Raw genomic sequence first — 27,450 nt, forward strand, 5'->3', positions numbered from 1 at the left:
TCAGCCAGTGCTATTCAGCACTAAGGATGAAGGAGGTAAAGGATATTATATACAAAATAAAATGACAAGTCAGGCCATACAATAAAAATACTATGCTCAAAGCAGCAAACATACTGAAATTCAGATTGGCACAAGTTGGTACTGGGAAGTCTGTCAGCAAGTATTAATAGCATGCCCCTAGATACAAAACTGGGTTCAGAAGCAGGATTAACCTCAGTGGTAAGAGGAAAAGCAAAAGCAAAGCAGAGCCTCAAACCTAGCACTTAGGCAGAGAGAAGAAGAAGAAAGTTCAAACACTAGAACTAAGGTAGTAGGTGATTTTATATAACCAAAGGAATACAATGCTGGGGGCTAAATTGTGGAGTTATATATTCCTAATTCTCTCCAAACTTTAGATTTGCTCTAGAGAGTAGATACACAGATGGGATTCAAGGCTCTCATGATGAATAAAGGAGGATTTTCATTTTTAGTTTGGGGTCAAGCCAGGGATGAAAAAAAATGTCAAAATTCAAGCACAAAGTAATATCAATGGGTCCATCTATCTTATATGATTACAAGTGTCTGGAAGGTAGCTATTAAAGTTATTATAGATTCTGAGTCATATAAAGCTATAAAGTAATATCATACCATGCACATACCTAAATTAGAGTGCCTAGACTGTTTTACGTGAGATAATCTGAATTTAAAAATCTATCTGGTATGTTAATTGGAAAAGGTAAAATGCTTTTGTAAATAAAATTGTCTAAGCTACGTGTATTTTTCTGAAAGGTGGATTTGACATTAAAACAAAGACATTGGAATAGAAAGCTAGAGAAAGAATATTAAAAATCCTGTGGTTTTTTCAAGAACCCATTTTTGAGTAGATATAATTACCTCTACAGTTTTTCAATCTATTGCTGTTTTGAAAGATTGCCCATTTCTATCCATTTGTGAAACAAGTGTCCCATAGCACAAGAAAGAAGTTGGACTGTTTTGTCTGTGTAAATACAGAGAGCTACTATGAAACAAAGCCTTGGGAAATGAAAAAAAAATTCATTCTTTGGCTTTAAACTTAACATGTTGCTTTTAAAATGGTCCCATTATGGGGTGCAGCGATGCCCGGAGATATACTCACCAGATGCAATGGATGTGACATGATGATGGGGGAGAGTATTGTTGGGGGGGGGAGTGGTGGGGTGGGGGCGGTGGGAGCAAATGGGGACCTCATATTTTTTTAATGTAATATCTTTTTTAAAAATGAATAAATTGAGTAGAATTTGAAAAAAAAATTATGTTAAGTGAAAGAAACAGACACAAAGTCCCATATATGGTATGATTCCATTTATATAAAGTGTGAATATAAATCAATTTATAGAGATGAAATTAGTTTAGTGGTTAACTAAGGCTGGGGAAGGATAGAGGGATTAAGAGGATACTGCTAAGGGGTGAGGGGTTTTCTTTTTCGGAGTAGTGAAATCATTTTAAAATCTTTTGTGGTGATGAATGTACAATATTGTGATTATACAAAAAGCCATTGATTTTACACTTTGGATGGGTCATGAGATGCGTAAATGTATCTCAATAAAACTGCTTAAAAATAAATAAATAGATGTGTAAGAATGGCTAGAAATAGCAGCTATGTATGGCAGGGGAAGCATAGAGAGATTGAACGGTGAGTAATTTTCCTGTTTTTTTTGGTTATTATTATTGAAGTAAGGAAAATGTTCTAATAATAATTGAAGTGATGAATGCAGAACTATGTGATTGACTAAATACCATTGATTGTAAACTTGGGATGAATTGTATGCTTAATTAATGTGTCAATAAAATCAATTTAAGAAAAAAGAAATTATACATATGCAAGAAAAAAAAAGGTCCCATTATTCCTGATTCTATCTTTTATTCCATATTACATTGCTAGAGAGGCAACAATTCTAACTATTCTAAGCTTGTCTTTTATCTCTTTGTCCTTGGCACTATTTCTTTTCTTTTCTTTTCCTTTCTCTTTCTGGCATTACAATTAGTCAAGACTGTACTCTGTCTAGGAATCATTAGTTACTAAGTTTTCCTCCATTTTTCCTCCTCATTCTCAACTCTCTTCTCTTCTATTGTTTTTTTTTCTGCCTTAATGGAGGTATTAAGGCAAAATGGTACAAAAACAACAGAGACTAAAGTAATTACAATCTAGCATTCATACTTGACTTCCCCAAAGTATGCTGCAGGAATCACAAAGCTGTGTATGGCCTTTTTTTTTCTCTTCCCTGCTTCCCTCCACCACCCCCTACCCCTGGTTGTCTGCTCTCTATGTCCATTCACTGTATGTTCTTCTGTGTTTGCTTGTATTCTTGTCAGCAGCACCCGGAATCTGTGTCTCGTTTTGTTGCATCATCTTGCTGCATCAGCATTCCATGTGTGCGGTGCCATTCCTGGGCAGACTGCACTTTTATCCCACTGGGCAGCTCTCCTTACTGGATGCACTCCTTGCACGTGGGGCTACCCTAGGTGGAGGACACCCCTGCATGGCACAGCATTCCTTGTGCACATCGGCCCTGCGAGTGGGCCAGATCTTCAAACGGGTCAGGAGGACCTGGGTTTGAACCTTGGACTTCCCATGTGGTAGGCGGATGCCCTATCCGTTGGGCCAAATCCACTTCCCTTTATGGCCTTTTGGTGTCCCACATCTAATCGACAAATAGTTGGGATGTACAAAGTGCTATTTACTACACAAATAAAGCTGCTGGAGGAGATGAAAAGGACGAAGTCCAATTTTGTAAATGATGAAATTGATATGCTTTTGATGAAGATTACCAGTATGGATGGCAAAACTAAAGACATGAAAACCCTCACGACCCACACCCATTCTACAGAGGAACTCTAAAGTTATTTTCTCAGGACCAGCTGTGTCCAGGAGTTCCTTATGAGAGATGGAAAATGATTTCTGATTCTCATAAAGCCTTCAATGGTAGTAGTTGTCTATGTTCAATACAATTCAGTTACTGCATTTGCGTCTGCCTTAGGCTTGTGACCTTCCAGTCACAGAGCCTCGGTATCTATGAAATGTCTGTCCTGACTTAGAGCATACAGAGAGAAGCAAATAAAATAAACAGAGTATTTTGAAAAAGAAAAAAAAAAACACATTGCTTCAGCCAGCAGTCAATTTTATATATACCACAAATCATATCATTAGTATATCAGAAATAAGACCAGACCAAACACTACCTGGAACCTTTAGTTGGTTGCAGCATTACAACAACTTGTTCCAAGGGACTTTCTAACCATGTCCATCATTCCTTTTGACCTAGGACACTGACCAAAAAGTAAGCTTCTCTCTTGTCCCCATTTCAATGTTTTTATTTGCTGGTCTTTCCTACCCTCATCCCCCTCTACTTCCTTGCACTTCCCCACCCTGGTTCTGCCATAGCAGACTCCATCTCCCAATCCTCTCCTATACCATCAACTTCTCCACAGAAGGATTTCTAAAATAAACCAGATTCTGCCCTGAGGGCAGTACTATCTCTACCACCCTCTCTACTTGAGGGACCCCATCCACCAGATCCCCAAGATGGGACCAGAATAGTAGGATCTGGCATTCTCTTTGCTTACTTCTGCTAGTTCTAAGCTATAACACTTCCTTTATATAAGTCATCATCCTTTGGGATTTATGACATCCACTCTACCCTCCTGCCTTCTTGCCACTGCTATCCACTGTTTTTTTTTTGTTTGTTTGTTTTTTAAAGATTTATTATTTCTCTCCCCCTACCACCCCCCACCCTGGTTGTCTGTTCTCTGTGTCTATTTGCTGCACCTTCTTTTGTCAGCTTCTGTTGCTGTCAGCAGCATGGGAATCTGTGTTTCTTTCGGCTGCATCATCTTGCTGTATCAGCTCTCCGTGTGTGTGGCACCATTCCTGGGCAGGCTGCACTTTCTTTCATGCTGGGCAGCTCTCCTTATGGGGCGCACTCCTTGCGCGTGGGGCTCCCCTATGCGGGGGGCACCCCTTCGTGGCACGGCACTCCTTGCGCGTGCATTAGTACTGTGCATGGGCCTGCTCCACACGGGTCAAGGAGGCCCAGGATTTGAATCGCGGACCTCCCATGTGGTAGACGGACGCCCTAACCACCGGGCCAAGCCTGCTGCCCCTATCCACTGGTTTTTTAAAAAATATTCTTCTTTTTATTGATTGAGGGCTTTGAGACCTGATTTTAAGCATCTGTCTCCATCCCAACTTCTACCATAATTCCAGGGATTTTAAGGTTTATCAATCTAACTTTGAAATACCTGAACTTCCTAACTCAAATCACCTTTCCTTCAACTCTGATATATTAATTTGCTACTCACTTGTGAGGCATACCCTGGACTTTGTAATCACTTGGAACTGACCTCAGAAGTATTAAACTCTAGAATCCCAGTAACTGATCAGAAATTCCTACTCTGCCAACTTTCCTTATCCTCAATCTTCAACCTCACAGTGGCCTCCAATTCCTTAATCACCCCATTTTCTCCTAGTCTACTAAGCTCCCCATGCCATCTCTTCCTTTCTAAAACAGCCTGGATTTCATGGCTGCATATATGAACTACTTTTTCATGGGCAATCTCTGGTCCCTTGCACTGCTAGTCTTCTGCTGTACTTGTCAATCAAAATTCCAAACCTGGTTCAACACACTAATCTGTCCGTTCTACTCTTTAATCCAAATGACTAAACCTGTGGGAGATAAATCACGCCCAGCCATAAAGACTGGCACTTCTATGAATTCACCGTCTCTAACCTAGTCTACAGCAGTACCCACTAATCGATTACCATTGCTGTTAGAAACTTACCTAAATCTACATTTTTCTTCACTTTCTTTCCTCCAATCTCAGGAAATTAAACATCTCTGTCTATTTCAAGTCAATCTATCAACATTATCTAGAGAAAAGTAAACAATCCAACAGGACAGCTCACTCAGCTACACACACTTCTGCATTCTCAGGCAACAAATGTATACAAGTGACAGTCAAACTACTTGGACTACCTTCACTAAAGCTAACCAAGTAGAACAAAAGGACAGGAGGTATATTTGTTCATCTATGGAAGGTGTATAGCAGTAGTAAGAACACAAACTTTGCTGTTATACAGACCTGGGGTTGAATGCTGGTTCTACTTATTAACCTTGACCTTAGCCAAGTTTCTTAATCTCCCCAGGTTTTTTTTCACATTTGTAAAATGGAAATAAAGATAAAGTAAATGAGCTTTTTACATAATAAACATTTGTTAAATGAGTGCAAGAGCACTGGGTCCTATCCAAGTATAATTGTGAGAATTTAGTGAGATAGTACATGTGAAAGCTGTTGTAAATGATCGAAAAGTATGAAAATTATGACAGGGACAACTTAAAGATAAACATGTACAATGAAAAGTGGAGTAGAAATGCTTAAGTGATTACAGCTGGGTGGCAGGCGGCCAGAAGATAGGTGAAAACCAGTGGAACTTTCATTTTATCAGCAGTGTTTGAATTTTTTCAAAAGAAATATGTTCTTATATTGTAAAATTTTAAAATGCACACAACTTTTTAAAAACAGGGAAAACACAATCAAAATAAAGACAAATCCATCCACTCTTCTGTGACCTGGACTCAATTTTCTCCACTCTTCTAAGGATCTCTTTTCTGTCCTGTCACTCAATCTAATTAAACCTCTCCTATTCTTAAAGAAGAAAATAACAAAACATAACTCTTTCCTCAAAGTTTTCTACTCCACAGAATTCTGGGAGTACTTTTCTGTGCTCCATTCTTTTGCAGTCTTTCAAGAAAGAGAAAAAAAAGGGAGAATCATGTAGGGTTTTAGAGTTAGAAGTAAGAGGAACCAATGTATCAGCCTTAGGCTCCCTAACCTTCAGAAAAATTGCTAACTACAGCTAAATTTCACAAATCAATCCATGGAATTTCAAAAAGCAAGAGAAAAGAGCAAGAAGGAAAAGAATGAAAACGAGAAAAGGAAAATACATGTGTTGCAGTAGTAAAAATAATGATGTCCCAAAGATATCCATGTCCTAATACCTGGAACCTGTGACTGTTATCTTATATGCAAATGAGACTTTGCAGATGTGATTAAATTAAGGATCTTGAGATGGAGAGATTACCCTGGATTTTGTAGGTAGACCCAACATATCACAAGGGTCCTTATGAAAGAAAGAGGGAGAAAGGAAAGAGTCTTAGAAGGAGATGTGACAATGGAAGCAGAGGTCAGAGTGAAACAATTACTTAGCCACAAGTCAAGGAAGGAGGGCAAATAGACTCTAGATGCTGGAAAACACAGGAAACAGTCTTCTCTAGGGCCTCCAGAAGGAAGGTAATTCTGCCAAAACCTTGACTTTGGTATAGTGATACCTATTTTTGACTTCTGACCTCCAGAGCTGTAAGATAACAAATGTGTGTTGTTTTAAGCCACTGAATTTGAGGACATTTGTTAAAATAACAGTAAGAAACTCACACAGATGCATATATGAGATATAATAAATAATATCTATAATTGCCCCAAAATATGCACTCAAATTGCCACTCAGAATGTACCAGAGTTAACAGTTTTTTATAACTGTATAAAATATTCATAATTATACCCACATAAAAATAAATAAAATTATTTTGGGGATATAAAATAATTTATAAGATAATTTGGTAAACTTTTAAAGATGGGAATGAATAATCAAATTCTAATTTTTAAAATATTATATTTTGGGTGGCAGACTTGGCCCAGTGGTTAGGGCATCCATCTACCACATGGGAGGTCTGCATTTCAAACCCCAGGCCTCCTTGACCCGTGTGGAGCTGGCCCATGTGCAGTGCTGATGCGAGCAAGGAGTGCCGTGCCACGCAGGGGTGTCCCCCGCGTAGGGGAGCCCCACACGCAAGAAGTGCACCCCGTAAGGAGAGCCGCCCAGCAGGAAAGAAAATGCAGCCTGCCCAGGAATGGTGCCACACACACAGAGAGCTAACACAACAAGATGATGCAACAAAAAGAAACACAGATTCCTATGCTACTGACAACAACAAAAGCGGACAAAGAAGAAGACACAGCAAATAGACACAGAGAACAGATAACTGGGGTGGAGGGGGGGGGGAGGAGAGAGAAAATAAATAAATAAATCTTAAAAAAATAAAAATAAAAGATCATATTTTAAGGGAGGTATCAGGAAGGACTTACGTTACATGTAAATGATCAAAAAGGAATTTTAATAACCATTCTAAAAAATGTGATTTTTAAATTTTTATGATATTTAAGAACAAAAGCAAAAATAAGAGCCTTCTTTGCTACTTGATCTATTTAAATACAGGGGTCTCATCTACCTAATGTGCTTATTTCCAATTTCTTCCCTTCCCAACACACACACACAGTTAACTAAAGAATGTGGTTAAGTACTAATGTCTACATAAATATATTATAAATCTCATGGCCAGAGTTTACGCTTACTTTCCTTTTTCCTTCAACCATTCTGGGTTCTTTTCTTCTTCTTTTAAATCACAAAGTTCAGGAATATCAGTATTTATTATTCTTCGTGCCTCTGCTTGTTTGTGTAGCCACTGAAATGAGAATGAAGTTGTTTTGTTTTTTTTTGTTTTTTTAAGATTTATTTATTTATTTAAACCCACCCCACCCACCCCCCCCCCCCCGCCCCGTTGTCTGTTCTCTGTGTCTATTTGCTGCGTCTTGTTTCTTTGTCCGCTTCTGTTGTCGTCAGGGGCACGGGAAGTGTGGGCGGCGCCATTCCTGGGCAGGCTGCACTTTCTTTCGCGCTGGGTGGCTCTCCTTACGGGGCGCACTCCTTGCGCGTGGGGCTCCCCTACGCGGGGGACACCCCTGTGTGGCAGGGCACTCCTTGCACGCATCAGCACTGTGCGTGGGCCAGCTCCACACGGGTCAAGGAGGCCCGGGGTTTGAACCGCGGACCTCCCATGTGGTAGACGGACGCCCTAACCACTGGGCCAAGTCCGCTTCCCAGAATGAAGTTTTTAAAAGACACAAATGAAATATATTTGATGATGGTGATTTTAAAGTTCATTTTCTATACTTTAAAAAATCTCACTAACTGGTTGAGATCAAATATATAAAAGTTTCTAGTACAAATTTTATCCATTTTGGGAATTCATGCTATTGTTATTTTATTGTTTATATTTTAATTTTCTATGTTGAAAAATATAAAGTGATTTTTTAAATTGTTATTTTAATTAAACTTATAAACAATAAAATATAAAAATAATATACTGCTTAATAAGAAAAAGTTGGTATTTATAAATTATCATTCTGCCTTAAGGATCTTCAATTATTTCTAAAAGTTTTCAATTCAGAGAAGCATCAATTCACATCTTGCAGTAGAAAAATTCAGTCCTTTATGATTTTATAACTAATAATACTTCAATTTATCTAGAAATTCTAAATCCTAGGGCTTCGAATTTCTAAACAAATGAAAGATAGTAATTCCACAACATCAAAATAGACATACCCAAAAGTAATAGGTTTCTAAATCTCTTCTTACCAAAATAATACTGATTCAAAGTTTACATATTATAGAAAATTATTTATTTGAGAAAATAAGTGCAAACGTTTACCTCCTGGAATAAGCAACAATGCTGTTATTAGTATTCCCTCATCAGCATTCCAGAGCAAATTAAATCTGCAGAAATATTTTCTCACAAGGAAATACTAAAATATATTCATGAAAGTAATATCTTTAGTATAACAAATACTTAAGAAATTCAGAACCAATACTAGTTTTAATAGATAAAACATTAAACATTTAAGCATTTTCATTTGTGGTAACTGCAACTAACAACAAGTAAATATACCTCCTCTTCTTCTGCTACTTGTGATTCTCGGAGAGCAGTTGGGAATACTCGAGGAGTAAAGTTGATTTTAATACTGCCAACAGAACGAGGAGCAGGAATACTGTCTTCCTTTAACTTATCAGAAAATATATTTTCTGAATTTCTCCCTTCAAAAGCAATATTAACAAGTTATTTATTTCTCATGTTCTAGTTTAATAATCAAACTGACTTTTAGAAGTGACTACACACCAAAGCTACTTTAAAACTCCTATATAAATAAACCAAGTATGCTTTCTGCAAGAAGGAATGCAAAATCCATCACTACAAAGCATGGCAGTGAAGAATAATAATTATCTGTTCTTTAATCAATGATCCCAGCTTGGATTCTCTCTTAGACTACTGAGTGTCCAATTTACATCAACTCGGGGGAGGACACTCTCTAATAAGGCAAAACTATCACTGCTAGCACTATCTCCTTAAGCTCCTATAGTATTGTCTCCTGTAAATTATGTCTAAAGTTTTTAACATGTAGATAGAGAAGTTTAATCCATTCATCTTCAGAATTAAGTTATGATAAGACCAACAAATCTAATAATAGGTAAAATACAGTTGCACTATTCTATCTTTTATATATGCATAATAATACAATCCATACTACTCAACTAGGTAAACCAGTGAAATGGTCAACAATTATTTTTTTTAACCACAGTAACATCTTTTGTGACCCTACCCATCTGTTTCCAAAATATATTTAAGGAAGGTACTGAGTGCTTTTCTAAAGGAAAAAAATGATGATTTTATAGGAACAAGGTCTAAGATGCATAATAAATTTTCCCCACAGCAAACAGTCTTGAGGTTAAGCAAAACACCTCTGTTTATGAGTGGCAGTTAATACTGAACAAGAGATAGAATAGGTCCTGCAACTCACTCTTACTTCTTTGTGATAGTGCAAAAGTTTTGCAACCATGGGCAAGAACTAATGAGAGCAGGCACAGGATACTAATGAAAAACTATGCATTTTAATAAAGGTAGTTAGATGTAATGGTTGCTAAGCCTATATAAAAGAAGAAATTAATCTATGTGTTGGAATATAAACTATGTGAATGAAGTAAGGGAAATGCAGCAAAAAAAAGTAACAATGATAAACAGATTTAAGAGGCAAATATCAAAATTGGTTAAAAAGATTTACCACAAATATGACAGAAAGTTAATATAAAATGAGCACATACAAATAAGAAAAAAAAAAACTAAGATTCTAATTTTTAAAACTAAAAATTGGGATGAGTAAACATTTCAAAGGGGGGAAGGAAGGCAATAACCTGGGAGAAAAGATGAACTGGAACTAAGTGACATCAAAAATTTGAAGAAAAAATTTCTACAGATGCCTGTGTTTCAGACTGCTAATTATTTCCCAGAGTCTTATTCATATTCCCTTCTTCCTTTTAGTAATAGAATTTCAGCAGTCTAAACCAGGCATATGTCTGTGCCAGACTAGAATGTACATAATCAAGTCTCTCTCTTTTTTTTTTTTTTTTTTTAAAGATTTATTTATTTATTTAATTCCCCCCCCTCCCCTGGTTGTCTGTTCTTGGTGTCTATTTGTTGCATCTTGTTTCTTTGTCTGCTTTTGTTTCTTTGTCCGCTTCTGTTGTCGTCAGCGGCACAGGAAGTGTGGGCGGCGCCATTCCTGGGCAGGCTGCACTTTCTTTTCACGCTGGGCGGCTTTCCTCACGGGCGCACTCCTTGCGCGTGGGGCTCCCCCACGCGGGGGACACCCCTGCGTGGCACGGCACTCCTTGCGCGCATCAGCACCGCGCATGGCCAGCTCCACACCGGTCAAGGAGGCCCGGGGTTTGAACCGCAGACCTCCCATATGGTAGACGGACGCCCTAACCGCTGGGCCAAAGTCCGTTTCCCCAAGTCTCTCTTAAGATTAGGTGTGTTTATGTGCCACACCTGGACCAAGAGTGTGATACCCACAACTTACAGATCATCCTCCTAAAGGCAAATATGCTTGCTGTGGACTTCCTCTTTATTTCTTCCCGCTGGCTAGACAACAATGCCAACTGTATCATTAACCGTGGAACCAGAGATAGAAGCCAAATGATGTGATGGCAGAAATGACTCCACCAGCCTAGGTGCCTGAGTGGCTTTGAAGTGCAAACCATTTACCAGCCCTAAACCGGTCACATGAAAAAGTGTTACATTACAGAGTACTAAATTTCTATTTTATTTGAGTTAAAATTTTGGATCTCTTTATTATAACAAGTTAGCTTGAACCTAACTAATACAGTATCCCAACATTTTATATCCACCTGTTGTTCAGCTGTAAAGGCAACTTTCCAAAAATATGTAAGAACTCAGAAAAGACACCCATCAATCCATCTTTTTCTGAACTACTCAAATTACTCAATTACTCAAAAAAATGTTTCAGAACATGGAGAAATAAAATAAAGAACACAGGAGTGGAAAACTTGAGGGTGAAAATAAAAAGGGATGGGTTTTCTAAAACAATGGTGGACACATAAAAAAATGTAAGATTTTTAAATGTTAATGCAAAAGAAGAAAACAAGAATAAAATTTTAAATCAAGTATATAACTTGAAATTACTAATGATAACTAGGATGCAGGACATGGAGGAAATAAGCACCATAATCCCATAAGAAATAAAAATTTTAAAATATTTATAACAAACATTAAAGTGACCACTAGTTGCATAAAACTTTCAAACAATTACAGAGAAAGTAAGCCAAATAGGAAAACACAAAATAGAGAAATTAGCTTTCTGTTTCTAGCAAATGGGTTAAAGTTGAACAATTTCACAAAAACACATAAAATGCTATAAACACAAAGCCAAAATGGGAAAAGAAAAGGCTAATTGCAATACTGCCATCATGGACACACAGATTCAGGCAAATCCACCTCTACTGGCCACCTGATCACCATAAATCTGGTAAAATTGATCAAAGTACAATTGAGAAACTTGAAAAGGAGGTTGCTGAGATGGGAAAGGACTCCTTCAAATATACCTAGGTCATGGATAAACTGAAAGCTGAACATGAGTATGGTATCAACACTGACATCTCCCTACAGAAATCTGATACCAGCAAGTATTATATGACAATCATTGATGTCTCAGAGTACAAAGACTTTATCAAAAACATTATTATCAGCCCATCTCTCAGGCTGACTGTGCTGTCCTGATTGTTGCTGCCAGTGTTGGTGAACTGGAAGTTGGTATTATCTCCAAGAATGCGCAGACCTGTGAGCACACCCTTCTGGCTTTCACACTGGGTGTGAAACAACAAATTGTTAGTGTTAATAAAATGGATTCCAGTGAGCCATTCTACAGCCAGAAGAGAGATGATGAAATCGTTAAGGAAGTCGGCACCCACATTAAGAAAATTGGCAGGACCCCCGATGCAGCAGCATTTGTGCCAATTTCTGGTTGGAATAGTGACAATATGTTGGAACCAAGTGCTCACATGCCTTAGTTGCCCACATGCCTTGGTTCAAGGGATGGAAAGCCACCTGTAAGGATGGCAATGCCAGTGTAACCACAGTGCCTGAAGCTCTGGATTGCATCCTGCCACCTACTTGTCCAACTGGCAAATTTTGCACCTGCCTCTCCAAGATGTCCACAAATTGGTAGTATTGGTACTACTGCTATGGGCCAAGCGGATGGGCACAGTGGTCATCTTTGCTCAGTCAACATTACAACTGAAGTTAAAGTCTGTTGAAATGCACTACAAATCTTTGAGTGAAGTACTTCCTGGATACAAGGTAGGCTTCAATATCAAGAACCTGTCTGTAAAAGATGTTCATTGTGGTAACATGGCTGGTGACAGCAAAAATGGAAGCAGCTGGCTTCATTGCTCAGGTGATTGTCCTGAACCATGCAGGCCAAATCAGTGCTGACCCATGTACCTGTGCTGAATTGTCAGCTCCCACTGCTTGCAAGTTTGCTTAACTGAAGGAAGATTGATATCCTGGTAAGAAGCTGGAAAATGGCTCCAAATTCTTGAAATCTGATGATGTTGCCATCATTGATATGGTTCCCAGCAAGCCCATGTGCGTTGAGGATCTGATGATCCTCCTCAGGGTCATTTTCTATTTGTGGTATGAGACAAAGAGTTGCAGTGGGTGCCATCAAGGCAGTGAAAAAAAAGGCTGCTGGAGCTGGCAAGGTCTCCAAGTCTACCCAGAAAGCTCAGAAGGCTAAATATTATTATCCATAGACTATCACGCCAGTCTTAATCAGTGATTGAAGAACAGACTCAGAAATATTTTTCTCAAGTGGCCATTTAAGTTTAATAGTAAAAGATTGGTAAATTATAATAAAGCAATGTAAAATCTTTAGAAGGAAATGTTTTGTAAGCCCAATTGTTTTAAGTGGTTAATTTTTAAAATCAATACTTTTTAAATGGAAACAATTTGACAAAAAATCTGTCACAGAATTTCGAGACCCATTAAAAGAAAGCTTAAGAAGGGGAAAAAAGGAGAGAGAGTATACACTTAATAGGCAATCTGCAGCACCTGCCATACCATTTTGTATTCTGTATCTAAGACAGGTTTGTGCAAATAATGTTTTTGGCACAATAATACAATATTTTTGTGTTGTTAGAAATGTTAGCAGTGAGCATTTTTAATTACTAATAACATTAAAATAGTAAAAATAACATTAAAATAGTAATACTAGAATAATCTGGTAGGATAAGTCAATTTTTCCTCTTTTATAGGTCTTAACTTTATTAACAAATGAAACACTTGTGAAATTTTAAAAGCAACTATTTATAAATCTCAGCTTATTGAATATATTTGTATTTACATTTTAATCCACTGAAGGCACTGACCACATCTAAAGTCATATTTGTATATTCCATAACTCCTAGTACAGAATGAGTAGATACTTGCTACATGGATAGATGGAATGGAAGAAGGGAACCAAGATAACTGGGCATCTGTAATGATGCTAATGAAATAAGGGGGGAAAGGACCTCTGGAGTAAGAATCCAAAAATATCTAATCTACACTGGTTTTCTTCTACCTTGTTTAATTTCCCTTATTATCCTTTAAAACATTTTTTTAAAGATTTTTTTATTTATTTCTCTCCGCCCCCTCCCCCCCATTATCTGCTCTCTGTGTCCATTTGCATGTGTTCTTCTGTGTCTGCTTGTATTCTCATTAGGCAGCTCCAGAAACTGATCCTGGGACCTTCCAGAGTGGGAGAGAGGTGATTACTCTCTTGCACCACCTCAGCTCCCCTATTCTCCTACAGCTTCTTATTTTCTTTCCTCTGTGTCTCTTGTTGCATCATCTTGCTGCACCAGCTTTCCACGGGTCGGGTGGCACTCTTGTGCGGGGCAGCTTTCCGCATGAGGCAGCAGTCCCACGCAGGGTGGCTCTCCTGCGTGGGGCCATATTCCCACATCAGCTGGCACTCCATGTGGGCCAGCTTGTCATATGCGCCAGCTTGCCCTCACCAGGAGGCCCTTGGCATTGAACCCTGGACTTCCTATATGGTAGACAAGGGCCCAATTGGTTGAGCCATTTCCATTTCCCTCCCTTATTATCCTTGAAGGAATTTTTTATTTAATGTCTATTCCTTATCCATAAAAATGCAGCTGGGATCTAATAGTATTTGAAAACATCCCATTGTTTGAAATAGGAAGGAAGGAAATGTTTACATTTTATTGAAATGGTTTTAAAGAAAGTAGTGTGGTGGTGAACTTATATGTCAATATTAAACCACAATAATATATACAAATTTAATAATGGGTTCTTCTTAATATTCATTCTAAATGACTTTTCAACTCAGCCAACACTTACCAAGCCAACACTCAGGCTCACCACATATCTGGTGGAAACAGCACAGATTTTAGATGCAGACAGACTGGGGTTCAAATCCCAGAGATTTACTTATTGTGCAGTCACTTACCCTCTCTGAAAATCTACTTCCTCTCTTTAAAATAGGGCTAACAGCACTTACCTCAAAGTGCTGTTCTAAGCATTGATTGATATAATCCATAAAAACCAACTGGCATATATTGGTGACCAATAAATGCTAATATTATCTTTATTATAATTACATAAGTGATTGTACTATAAAATGTTCTATTTACAGGAATTAAATAATGATTCATTTATATAAGGAAAATACTAAATTTACCCAAAACAAAGTTCAATATTCCATAATGAGGTAAAAATTAAACTCTTAGCTTTTAATAAAAAATCATATTCTCTTACCTGTTTTTGAGCATATCAGGATCAAAGAGCCAGAAACAGCCAACCTGCTTCCAAGTATAAGAACCATGAAGCACTTTGGTTATAACCCTCATTTTCCTTTGTCATATGAGGAAATAAGTCTTTTAATGAAATTCCTAGTTGTTTATCTCTAAAGGGAAAACTGAATGCTCCTGGCCCTGTTAGTCCACTCCAAGTTATTTTGGACCTGCTCATGAGGGAAGCACATTTTAAACAATGCATAAATTCAAAGGGAAGTACCCAAATAAAAAAGATGCTGAATCCTCAATTGTTTTCTTATGAAAACTTCAAAACTCCCTAGAAGAGGTCTACCTTAGTCTTTGTATTGTATTGCTTATTCTCAATATACCAAAATAATGACCTGATACTACAAATAGATTTACAAAAAAAGTGTCATAAATATTTCACCAACAGGACTCATTTTTCCAAATATATCAAAGTAATCATTGTACCTTTTATGGCAAGATTTCTAGATGCCAAGTTTCTATTAAGGCTTTTTTCATGTTGTAATTTTTTTCTCTCTCCTTCAATTTTTTTTTCTTGTTGACTTAATTTCACTTCTCTCTGTATTTTTATTTGCTCTTCAGCTTTTCTCTGACGTTCTTTCCAGGCTTCCAGTTCTTTAGTTGCTTTTATCCGTTCATTTTCTTTCATATCTTCTATTTTTTTCCTCTCTTCTTCTTCAATCTGTAAAATTTCCAATTACCAAATCCTTTAAAACACATAAAAAACATTTCTTTATATAAGAAATTCATTATAATTATTCTTACCTCTAAACTCTAGCAACAGTTAGTACTCAATAAAGAATTAAACATAAAATGGGAAAAATGGGGAAAATGAGAAAGATAAATAATTTGGTAGAATGTTCATTGATTTGACAGTCATAAAACACAGATTTTAGGTCTAGCTCTACCATCAACTTAATTTTTTAAAAAGATTTATTTTTTATTTATTTCTCTCCCCTTCACACACACACACACACACACACACCCCGTTTGTCTGCTCTCTCTGTCCATTCACTGTGTGCTCCTCTGTGACCGGTTCTATCCTTAGCAGTGGCACTGGGAATCTCGTTTCCTTTTGTTGCATCATCTTGCTGTGTTAGCTCTCCGCATGTGCGGCGCCATTCTGGGCAGACTTTTGCCCTGGGTGGCCTCCTTATGGGGTGCACTCCTTGCACATGGGGCTCCCCTACACGGGGGACACCCCTGCGTGGCACAGCACTCCTTGCGCACATCAGCACTGCACATGGGCCAGCTCCACACGGGTCAAGGAGGCCCGGGTTTGAACCGCGGACCTCCCATGTGGTAGGCGGATGCCCCATCCATTGGGCCAAGCCCACTTCCCATGTACCATTAACTTTAGAAATTACCTCAGGGAATCCTTTCTTTTAGCCTCAGTTTACTTATATGTAAAATATAGGCAGGTATTCAATTAGATGATATCTAAGGGCTCAGTGAAAAAATAAAATTTTGTTATTTTAAAAGACAGCTACAGGGAAACGGACTTTGGCCCAGTGGTTAGGGCGTCCGTCTACCACATGGGAGGTCCGCGGTTCAAACCCCAGGCCTCCTTGACCCGTGTGGAGCTGGCCATGCGCAGTGCTGATGCGCGCAAGGAGTGCCGTGCCACGCAAGGGTGTCCCCCGCGTGGGGGAGCCCCATGCGCAAGGAGTGCGCCCGTGAGGAGAGCCGCCCAGCGTGAAAAGAAAGAGCAGCCTGCCCAGGAATGGCGCCGCCCACACTTCCCGTGCCGCTGACGACAACAGAAGCGGACAAAGCCGCTGACAACAGAAGCGGACAAAGAAACAAGACGCAGCAAACAGACACCAAGAACAGACAACCAGGGGAGGGGGGGGAATTAAATAAAATAAAATAAAAAATAAATAAAAGACAGCTACAGGATAATCTAGAAACAGTATAACAGTGAACTTCAGTGGTAGGTAACGACTGTTGTTAATAGTACAAAAAGAAGAATGTTCTTCTATGAATTAGAACAAATATATGTCGGTATTACAAGGTACTAAGAATATGGTGATTACATGGGAAAATACAATGTAACTTATGGACTATAGTTAACGGTAATATTGTGATGTATTTGCATCAACGGCAAAGAAGGTACTATATCAATGCCAAGGGTCAACAATAGAGAGGTATAAAAAGGTATGGAATTTTTCCTATTGTAATGGAAATGTTCTAAAGTTAACTGTGATGAAAGTGAGAGCCAATAAGTAAACACTCTGGATGAATTCTACAAGGCATGGGCCCATATAGCACAGTGAACTCCATGGTTGGTGATGGACTGTGGTTAACAGTACAAATATGAGAATGTTCTCTCATAAACCATAATAAATATACAATACTAATACATAATGTTCACAATATGGGGGTTATAGGAAAATATACCAAATGTAAGCTATGGATTATAGTTAACAGTAATATTTTTTTTTTTTATGATTATTTTTATTTTTTTTTCTTCTTTTTTTTTTTTATTGACTTTGTAATAATATTACATCAAAAATATATATGTGAGGTCCCATTCAACCCCGCTCCCCCACCCCCCCCTCACCCCCCCAACAACACTCGTTCCCATCATCATGACACATCCATTGGATTTGGTAAGTACATCTTTGGGCACCTCTGCACCTCATAGTCAATGGTCCACATCATGGCCCATACTCTCCTCCATTCCATCCAGTGGGCCCTGTGAGGATTTACAATGTCCGGTGATTGCCTCTGAAGCACCATCCAGGGCAGCTCCATGTCCCAAAGACACCTCCACCTCTCATCTCTTCCTGCCTTTCCCCATACCCATCGTCCACCATGTCCACTTTTCTCAATCCAATACCACCTCTTCTATGTGGACATTGGATTGGTTGTGTCCATTGCACCTCTATGTCAAGAGGAGGCTCAAATTCCACATGGATGCTGGATGCAATCCTCCCATTTTCAGTTGTAATCACTCTAGGCTCCATGGTGTGGTGATTGTCCTTCTTCAACTCCATCTTAGCTGAGTGTGGTAAGTCCAATAAATCAGATTGTAGGTGCTGGAGTCTGTTGAGGCTCAGGACCTGGCTATCACATTGTCAGTCCAGAGATTCAAATCCCCTAAATATATCTTAAATCCCAACGTTAACTGCACCTCCAGCACATTAGCATGAAAGTCTTATGAAGGGAGATCCCATCTGAGTCCAGATTCATCACACATAAACACCATTTCCAAAGAGGGGCCATCTGCCCTGGTAGTTAACCCCATCGGCCATGGCCATAACTCTCATGGGTCTCTTTAGCCTTCAAAGGAACCAATATCTGGGGGTTGTATCTGCTTTATCTGTCTCTCTGACTCTGCTCAGTTGTGCATGAGGGCAATCCTTCTGCCAGCCTCCAGACTCTTTTTTAGAAACTCGTAGCCATATAAACTCATTTCTCCTTTCCATTTCCCCCTTACTTTAGGTCAAACAGCATTTTAAAGTCATGTTATTTTATGTAGACATGGATATTCTGCTGATCCGCATTGAACCTTCCGTATAAGGTCCTTTTCCAGTTGCATCATCAGTTGGTATTTGATAGTGGTCCCTCGTTGCCAGGGAGGCTCGTCCCCGGGTGTCATGTCCCACGCTGGAGGGAAGGCATTGCATTTACATGCTGAGTTTGGCTTCGAGACTGGCCACATTTGAGTAACATGAAGGCTGACAGGAGGAAATTCCCAGGCACAATGTTGCTCTAGGCCTTATTCTTATTTTAGGTTTATCAGCTCACAAGCATAGTCATTAGCATCAGGGGCTCACTGTTGAACCCTCACTCCCTCCCGGTCCCCGCCGCTGTACCTGGGAGACTGTCGCTGCTCCCCTAGGGACCACGACAGAGCACCACTGGCCAGGAACCCAGTACCCCCCCTGCTGTGGTTTTTAATTGTTGCCACTATGAGTATATCCAATCATTACCATGCACCCTGGACATATGTTCTGTACCGCTCCCTGTCAGCCATATATCACCTGTCATTGGTATCCCATACCAGTATCCCTCCATTGCCATTGTTGAAACACTCTGTGGTCCAGAACTCCCCGAAATTTGAAGCCCAATATAATGTCATGGTCCCTTACTAGGGAATGGTATATAGCGATGGGTTTAAAGGATGGATAAAGAACTTGGATAAAGTTAGATAAAGAACTTAGATAAAGAATGTTGACTTGAAAAAATTCCACATCCTATCCTTTCCCCCCCCCCCTTAATTATTCAGCATTTCTTCACAGGAGTCCTAGACCACAGCAATGCATATATATAATATACAGCACTCCCATACATCCACCACAAAACCTTTTTCCTTCCACAGCGATACTCTTACACCCTTTTCACGTCATATTTACTTAAGGTGATGTACAGAGTCTGAGATATTAGCTTTCTAACAAGGTAATATCTGTGCTTACATTATGGTGCATACTTTAGGATACACAGTTCTTTACATTTTTAGTTATCCTATGTTTTACATTATGGTTTACATTATCAGTCTGTCATCTCCTCTATGTTATGGTGTAATATTACATGTTTTATATCCATCCTTGTGTACTCTCAAAAAACTCCTCTCTTGCCCCCCTTTTACTTTGGTTCCACACATTTAACGTCCATTTTCCCTTCCACCTTGGTGCCCACAGTGACAGCCAACCTACGTTTCCTGAGAAGCCACTTCCAGAAATAGATGGAATAGTGTTCAGGGCCTAACTTGCTCAACTGCCCCAATGCCCTGGGAGCCACCCTTTCTCTCGAGGGATACAGTTCCCTCTATTTGGTGGCATTAGTCCTCCCCAGGATGTGGGTCCACCCCCACTCTCACTACTTGGGATTTCACCCCATGGTGTCACCCACTCTGGCAGAATGAGCATTTAGGCATTCCCCAGGAGCCCGTCCTGCATCAGACCCTCCCCTCCGAGCATTCTAAACAGGTAACCCTCTTTATTATATTTTGATATGATTTTCTCGGCATTTTACTCTCCACCACCTCCTGACCCTCTCCTGAACAGTAATATTTTGATGATGTTCTTTCATCCTTTATAACAAACGTTCTACAACAATGCAAGGTGGTGGTGGGGGGCGATATATGAAAATCCTGTATGTTATGCTTGATTTTTTTGTAAACTCACAATTTATCTAATAAAAGAAAGTAAAGCTACTCTCCTAAAACCTACAAACAGGGAAACGGACTTTGGCCCAGTGGTTAGGACGTCCGTCTACTACATGGGAGGTCCGCGGTTCAAGCCCCGGGCCTCCTTGACCCGTGTGGAGCTGGCCCATGCGCAGTGCTGATGCGCGCAAGGAGTGCCGTGCCACGCAGGGGTGTCCCCCGCGTACGGGAGCCCCACGCGCAAGGAGTGCACCCATAAGGAGAGCCACCCAGCGCGAAGGAGGGAGCAGCCTGCCGAGGAATGGCGCCACCCACACTTCCCGTGCCGCTGACGACAACAGAAGCGGACAAAGAAACAAGACGCAGCAAAAAGACACAGAAAACAGACAACCGGGGGAGGGGAGGGGAATTAAATAAATAAAAATAAATCTTTAAAAAAAAAAAAAAAACCTACAAACAACACATATACACATTCGCTTTTCTCTTTATCCCAGGCTTACCTTGGCTTAGGACTGATGTTGTATTAACTTCATCTGAGTAATGAGAGACTAGTAGGAAGGGAAACAGGATTGATGAACTGGGGACAGTTAGTCTATGGTAGATGGAAATGTTTGAGCTCTTAATCCTGTGGCCAACTATGCACTAACAGTTGAAATTTGAAATTGTCACATGAAAAGCTAAATATCAGGTGGAACTGAAAGCAATATCTAGCACAGGCAAATTCCAACTTTCTTCCATTTCACCAACTTCCTTCATTTGGGCAAGAAAAAAGTACAGTGAAATAGAGTAACTGGGTGGCATATAAGATTGAGTCTAAGTATCTGATTTCTTTATGGTATGAAAAATTGCTCACCTCTATCCTCTGGAGAAGCATTGTCCAAAAAGACTTTCTTTGATGAAGGAAATGTTCTGTGATGTCCACATGTGGTTAATTAAGTACTTGAAATGTGGTTAGTATAACTGAGAACCTGAATCTCTCTCATTAATATAAATTTTAATTAATTTAAGTTTTTAAAAAAGTATCTAGCATACCTCTAAAATGACATGCTGAAATGAAGTTTCCTAGGGATTATTTTAGGATATAGAATTAATGTTATAGGTATGAAAAGTGTACGTAACTATAGGTGCTCTACAATATCTGTATAACTTAACATTCTTCTCTGTAAGAACAATTCTTTACTTTCCTTTTGAACTGTAAGATAGACTTTAAGGTAAATTCCAGAGGCTGTTGAATGAGAGTTTCCTATAGTATCAGAATTGTAGGTAAAGCCTGAGCAAAACACAAACAATGCTAATTACTACATGTTCTAAGTTCAGAGAGCGGCCAGTAAGGGGCCAACAGGTAGGGCCAGAAAGAATCGACACATAGCCTCATGAGTAAACCAGTAATGAAATGCCTAACAACAGGGCATGATGAAAAGGCACTGTTAGCCAGACAGGCAGCCACAACCTAAAAGGAGATTTAACAGCTTCATCAAGTTAAACAATTAAATGTTTACCTTTTTTCCTCTCCTTCCTCTCTGCTCCAACATATGAAGAAGGATAAAGTATGTGAAGAGCCAGAACACCCTCTTCCCTAGTAATACTTGAAAGCAAAATGTAGTTTTTTAAAAAATAAGACTATATGTTAATAACCAATATGAGACTACTCATAACCAAAACTAACAGGAAACATATGGTATTATGGCCAAGATATAGTTAAAGAACTTCATATTTTTTTAAATTTATAACAAATTATATTAGAGAGACAAAAATATTCTAACTCTTCAGGGAGAAGTAGGTAAGGGGAGGGACTTCATAGTGTAGGAAACAGAAGGCGACAGAAGGAACTAGAATGAAAAGAAAACCATGAAGAAGGAAATAATACAAGGCATATGATAAAGGGAAAAGAGAAATAACACATCAAATAAAAGCAAAGCCAGAATCCTGGAAGGTCTGAAAAATAACGTCTAATACAGGGAACATACAACCTAAAGGAGGAATGAACAGTAATAGAAAAACTTAGGAAGCTAGAATAAAACTCACTGTACATGAAGGAAGTGGATTTCAAGTACTTTGTACTGCTAAAAAAAGAATGCCAAGTTGTATAGGATATTAGTTTAATACAGGCAGCAAATGCAATAGAATACTGAGCAGCTCTAAGCCAAATTCATGAAGGGAAATTCTATAGCTCTTTCAATTCTCTAAAAGCCCATCTTACTTATGAATTAGGTGCAAAAACCTAAAATAAAATATTAACAAACTGAATCTAGGAACATATTGAAATTATAATATATGTTGATCAACCAAACAGGGCCTTTTTCATTTATGGTATTAAGAAACTAAAAGTGAGAAACAGTACAATCTCAGTAGATGGCAAAATATCAGGAATAGAAAATAATTTTCTTAACTTGGTAAAAAGACCCAAATAATACCATACTTCATGGTGAAGCATTAGAAATATTTCCAGCAAAATCATCACAGCAGATATGCCTATAGTTTTACTATTTTCCTAGAGGCCATAACCTTTACAATAGAAGTCCTAAATTAAGGAATAGAAATATAGATAACAAGAACATAAAACTGCCATTATTTGCAAATAATATTTTAAATTAATAAGCATAAGAAACAAAATAAGAGAATTCAAAGAAGGCATACAAGATCAACTTATAAAACCAAACTACCTATCCTATACACAGGAAATAAACAATTACAAAAAAAAATGTAAAAAAGCTACTTTGATTACTAATTGCAAAAAAAGCTTTTAAAATACCAAGAATAAGCTTAACAAAATATGAGCAAGTCATACATGCATACTAAATAATTTGGTTGACAGACATAAAGAAAATCCTGAATAAATGGAGATAAATACCATGTTCCTAGAGAGAAATATCAATATTATAAATGTCAATTGTCTGAAACTTAATTTATAAAGTCAATGTAAATCTAATCAAAATACCAAGAGGACTTCTTAAGGAGCTTGATAAGTAAATCTAAAATTCATCTGCAAAAGACAACATGCAGGTTTTAAACAGGCATGAAGATGTTGACAATATCTCTCCATAAATATGAAATAAAATAAAGCTAGATAAAATTATTCTTTTAAAAAAACCATTTCAGGAATACACAGAGCAAGATGGCAAAGTAGGCAGCTCCAACCTCTTGTCCCATTACTGAAACAATGAAGCTTGTCAAAACCAACTTTATCAGAACTCTGGAAAACATCAAAAGTTTAGAGGAACCAAGTGATTACTGAATCAAGAAAATGGACAACTTAAAAATGCTCTAGAATTCAATGCACTAGTTGATCACATGCTAAACGAACATAGACTTCAATGGCCACATATGACAAGGAATACAGTAATTGAAAAATATTTTGGAAATGTCACTAAACAAATGAACTACTAGAGCTTTCAACAGTGAAAAAATAAAACAAGACAGCAAACCCTGGGGAAGAAGGATACTCTGATTTCCAGAGATACATCATAATATTCAAATGTCTAATCTTCAATAATAAATCACATGGCATACAGTAATGTATAGAACACCTAGAGAGAAGAAAAATAAGGGTACTGTCTTACTTTCTGGGGATTCCATAACAAAATAACATAGACCGTGTGGCTTAAAACAACAACTATTTATTATCTCAGTTTTACAAGCTAGAAGTCTGAAATCAAGGTGCTGGCAGGGTCATGCTTCCTCTGAAGTTCATAGCATTGTTTTTTTTAAAGGATAATTTTTTTATTTTACCAAGGTGTTTCAATGTTATCATATGGAAAGAAAGGCTTCAAACAACCTGCATTAAATTGTATTTTTAATACAATAAAGAGTATTTTTAACCTGTTTGTAATCAGAAACTCAAAATGTATCATGTGCTTACCTCAGATAAATTATGATACAAAAAGCTCAGTACCAAGAGAGGACTTGTTTTATGAATACGTATTAAATATATTGGTCTATAAATTGGTGGTTTCAGATGAACAGTCCCTAAGTTTTTCAAATATTCTAATGAATACATACCTACTCAACTAAATATAAGTAAAAATTTCTGTACCATATTCCCAAACCAACACCATGAGTGTATTTGCCTTTCAAAGTTAACAGTCAGAAGGGGCCTCTAAGAAGTCATTTAGTCCAACACCCTCATTCCTTTTACAGATGAGGAAACAAATTCAGGCAAGCTATATGACCTGTCTAGCAAAATTCAGCAGTTAGAGGCAGGACTCCATGCACATGTTCTTACACTACTTAAAAAGAGTTGTCTACTGTAATGCTGACTGGAACTACTTTTCTTCTTTCTTCTCTATTAAACCTAAACATCGTTCAGATTTTTCCTAGATCGTATTCTAAATAATCACTGGGATCACTTAAAAAGCACTCAGAACTTATATTTCTCACTTATTTTTTAAATCATATACAAATCTTACAAAAATGCCTGAAGTAATGAGAACACCTGCTTCTCCATTACTTCAAGCACAGAGTACACTGGTTGAATGAAAAAAAAGGAAAGGGTCTATTCAAGATCATTAAGACTGAAAAGCAAATAGGCAAGTATTTTTCAAATAGCTGCTCAGCAAGTGTTTTGAAGGTGTTCCAGTTAGGTGGAGTACCTGTTCTAGCAGATGTGTATATCACCATGAATATTCTGCAGCTCACTCTTGTGTCAAAATGACAACTGTATGTGACAGACCCACTTTCCATTTACATTGGATCTATGGAAGCAAGTGCTGTCAAAGAAGTATAGTACCTTCCCCACAACTATTACCTTCATATAGGATCTCAGAGAATGCCAGGTGATGTCCAGGAAACACTAAAATCAAATAGAGATATTCTGCTTAGTATATGTGATGGTTAGACTACTGTGTCAATTCGGCCACAAAATTGTGCCCAGTTGTTTGGTCAAGAAGTACTGGGCTAACTGTACTACAAGGGCACTTATGGACTTTAGTCACCATTGACTTTACTACAGTGGTAAATCATAGATAGCTGGTTATAATTATATCAATCAGGGATCATTGCCATCAGCAATGAGCGACATTTAACTCAATCAGTTGAATGCCTTAAAAGGGGAAGTGATTCCAGCATTGAGAGAGAATTTCCCAGCTTGTCTTTAGACAGCCATCGTCTCCCAGAATTTGTCAAGAACCTTCACTGGACTTTCATTGCAGTCCCTGGTTGCAGCTTGCCTGTGGAACCTGGACTTGTGCATCCCCACGGCTGTGTGAGAGACTCTTATAGAATCACATACTACTGACAGATATCTCCTATTAACTCTGTTGCTCTAGAGAACCCTGACTAATACAGCTTGGTACCAGAAGTTGGGTGGTTCTTGAGGAACAGAGTCTTAAACATGGGGTGTCTGAGGTGGTTCTGGGAGATTTGCAATTGGCTCTGTACTCTGATTGGACTCAAGGGTACTGACGACTCCCTTTCCAATAATAAAGAGGCTGCTAACAGTCCATGGTGAAATTTGGCAATCAAGATACACAAAATAGCATCACTGGATTCCACTACTTCCAGGCTTCTAAAAAGCAAGGATCTAGGTGAGAGTGTCTTCAACACCTTAACAGAGTTTTGTGGACTCAAACAGTATAATGATGTTGGCTGGCTCCTCCTAGATACTCTGGATACTGTTACAAAAGAAAGAAATGAGTTAAAGGTTTCAATTTTTAAACTTAAACACTGAATGAATGATGCAAAATTTCTATGCGTGCTCCAAAAGAAAATCTTGTCTCCTATAGCTACAGGCTCAAAATATCTGAGAACCAAACTCAGACTCTCATTGTAATTGTAGGGGAGTTACAAAGGAAACTAAAATCAGAACCCCAAGGGTTTTTGCAGTTAAAGTGAAGGCACGGATTGGAAAAAGAGTGGAATCCAGGGAATTGGGATGGAGACATATGGGATGGTGATGATATAGATAAAGACATTGTAACCCTGAATTCTGCTGAGACTTTACCAGATACCACTGCCATGGCCTGCTTTGTCCAGACCACACCTTGTCAACCTTGTATCATCCAGCCTCCAGTCTTATCCAGGAAGTCTGAAACAACTTAAAGCCCTGAGGTGGGTCCAGCCAAACTGAAGCCTGCCCTGCCCTGCCTCAAGCCCCCAGGGAGGAGTCTGGACCTCTTCCCAGTCCTAAGGCACATACCAGTCAAACTCCAGCATGCCTGCTGAGCCTCTGGTTTGCCCTGAGGAAACTGCCTTCCATCCCCTGCCTGAAGAGATTAATTCCATCTCACCAGAAGAAAATGCCAGGGAATACCCTGAGGTCAGTAACTTGCAAGGCATTTCTAATCTTTTTCCTTACCCACCCCACCACCTCTCTTATCTTCGATACTTATGAGGAGACTAAAATCACAAGCCCCAAAAGGTGAAATACAAACTGTGACCCATGAGGAAGTAAGGGATACTCAAAAAGAACTGCATGAATTTTCCAACTTATATAGACAGAAATCAGGGAAGTATCTGTGGTAATGGATACTAATGGTATGGAATAATGGCGGAAGGAATATAAAGTTGGATTAGGCTGAATTTATTGACATGGGCCCACTAAGCAGAAATTCTGGATTCAACACTGTAGATCAAGGGGTTAGAAAAGGCTCTAACAGTTTCTTTGGGTGGCTGATTGAAACATGGGCCAAAAGTTGGGCTACCATGTCTGAGGATGAGATGCCCAAATTGCCATGGGACACAGTACAAGAGGGAATTCAAAGGCTTAGGGAGATTGGAATGCTAGAATGGATTTACCATTTGAGAGCTGCCCACCAACAACAGGAATGTCCAAAGACACACCTTTAACCAGGACTGTGAGGATAAAATTTGTAAGGCTAACCCCATCTTCCCCAAAGAACTTTGTGGTTGCTCTTCTCTGTAGTCCAGATATTACTGTAGGGAGGGCTATGATGGAATTAGAATCATTAAACATTATGGGGATGATTGGATGTTGGTCTGATATGGGAAGTATGGGGAGATAATCGCCAGAGTCAAGGTGAGCGTGGCTACCACAGTGAAAGGCAGATTCAAAAAAGCACTCAAAATAGTCCGAGTCGCATAGAGTTACAGTGTAGACTAGTACATCATAGGGTACCTAGAAGTGAAATAGATGGGCAGTCTACTAAATTTCTTCTGCTTCTGTATAAACAAAAAAGTTCTAGGTGAAGTGAATGAAACCCTAACTCAAACTACATACGCAGAGAATCAAGGCCCCTTAATCAATTCCCAGACTTGAGACAGTTTACAGACCCAGAGTCCCTTGAATGAGGAGAAGGCTGGGTCTCCTTGGAGAAGGATCCTGTTAAACTGCCCC

At 38.7% G+C, this 27,450-nt stretch overlaps 1 protein-coding gene and 1 pseudogene across 2 annotated transcripts in view; one reads left to right on the top strand and one right to left on the bottom strand.

Annotated features, from left to right (window-relative positions):
- The window catches only part of DNAAF4 (dynein axonemal assembly factor 4), a 110,848-nt gene that overhangs the window by 34,704 nt on the left and 48,694 nt on the right, over window positions 1–27,450 (bottom strand). For both annotated transcript variants that reach the window (XM_004468315.3, XM_071214207.1), the window contains 3 exons: window positions 15,494–15,728; window positions 8,799–8,944; window positions 7,426–7,535 (listed from right to left, as the gene is read on the bottom strand). In XM_004468315.3, the coding sequence (XP_004468372.1) occupies window positions 7,426–7,535; window positions 8,799–8,944; window positions 15,494–15,728 (491 nt within the window). The remainder of the gene's footprint in view (window positions 1–7,425; window positions 7,536–8,798; window positions 8,945–15,493; window positions 15,729–27,450) is intronic.
- Window positions 11,636–13,015, top strand: LOC139438206 (elongation factor 1-alpha 1 pseudogene; annotated as a pseudogene).

The sequence above is a fragment of the Dasypus novemcinctus genome, chromosome 3, assembly GCF_030445035.2.
Source record: "Dasypus novemcinctus isolate mDasNov1 chromosome 3, mDasNov1.1.hap2, whole genome shotgun sequence".
NCBI lineage: Eukaryota > Metazoa > Chordata > Mammalia > Cingulata > Dasypodidae > Dasypus > Dasypus novemcinctus.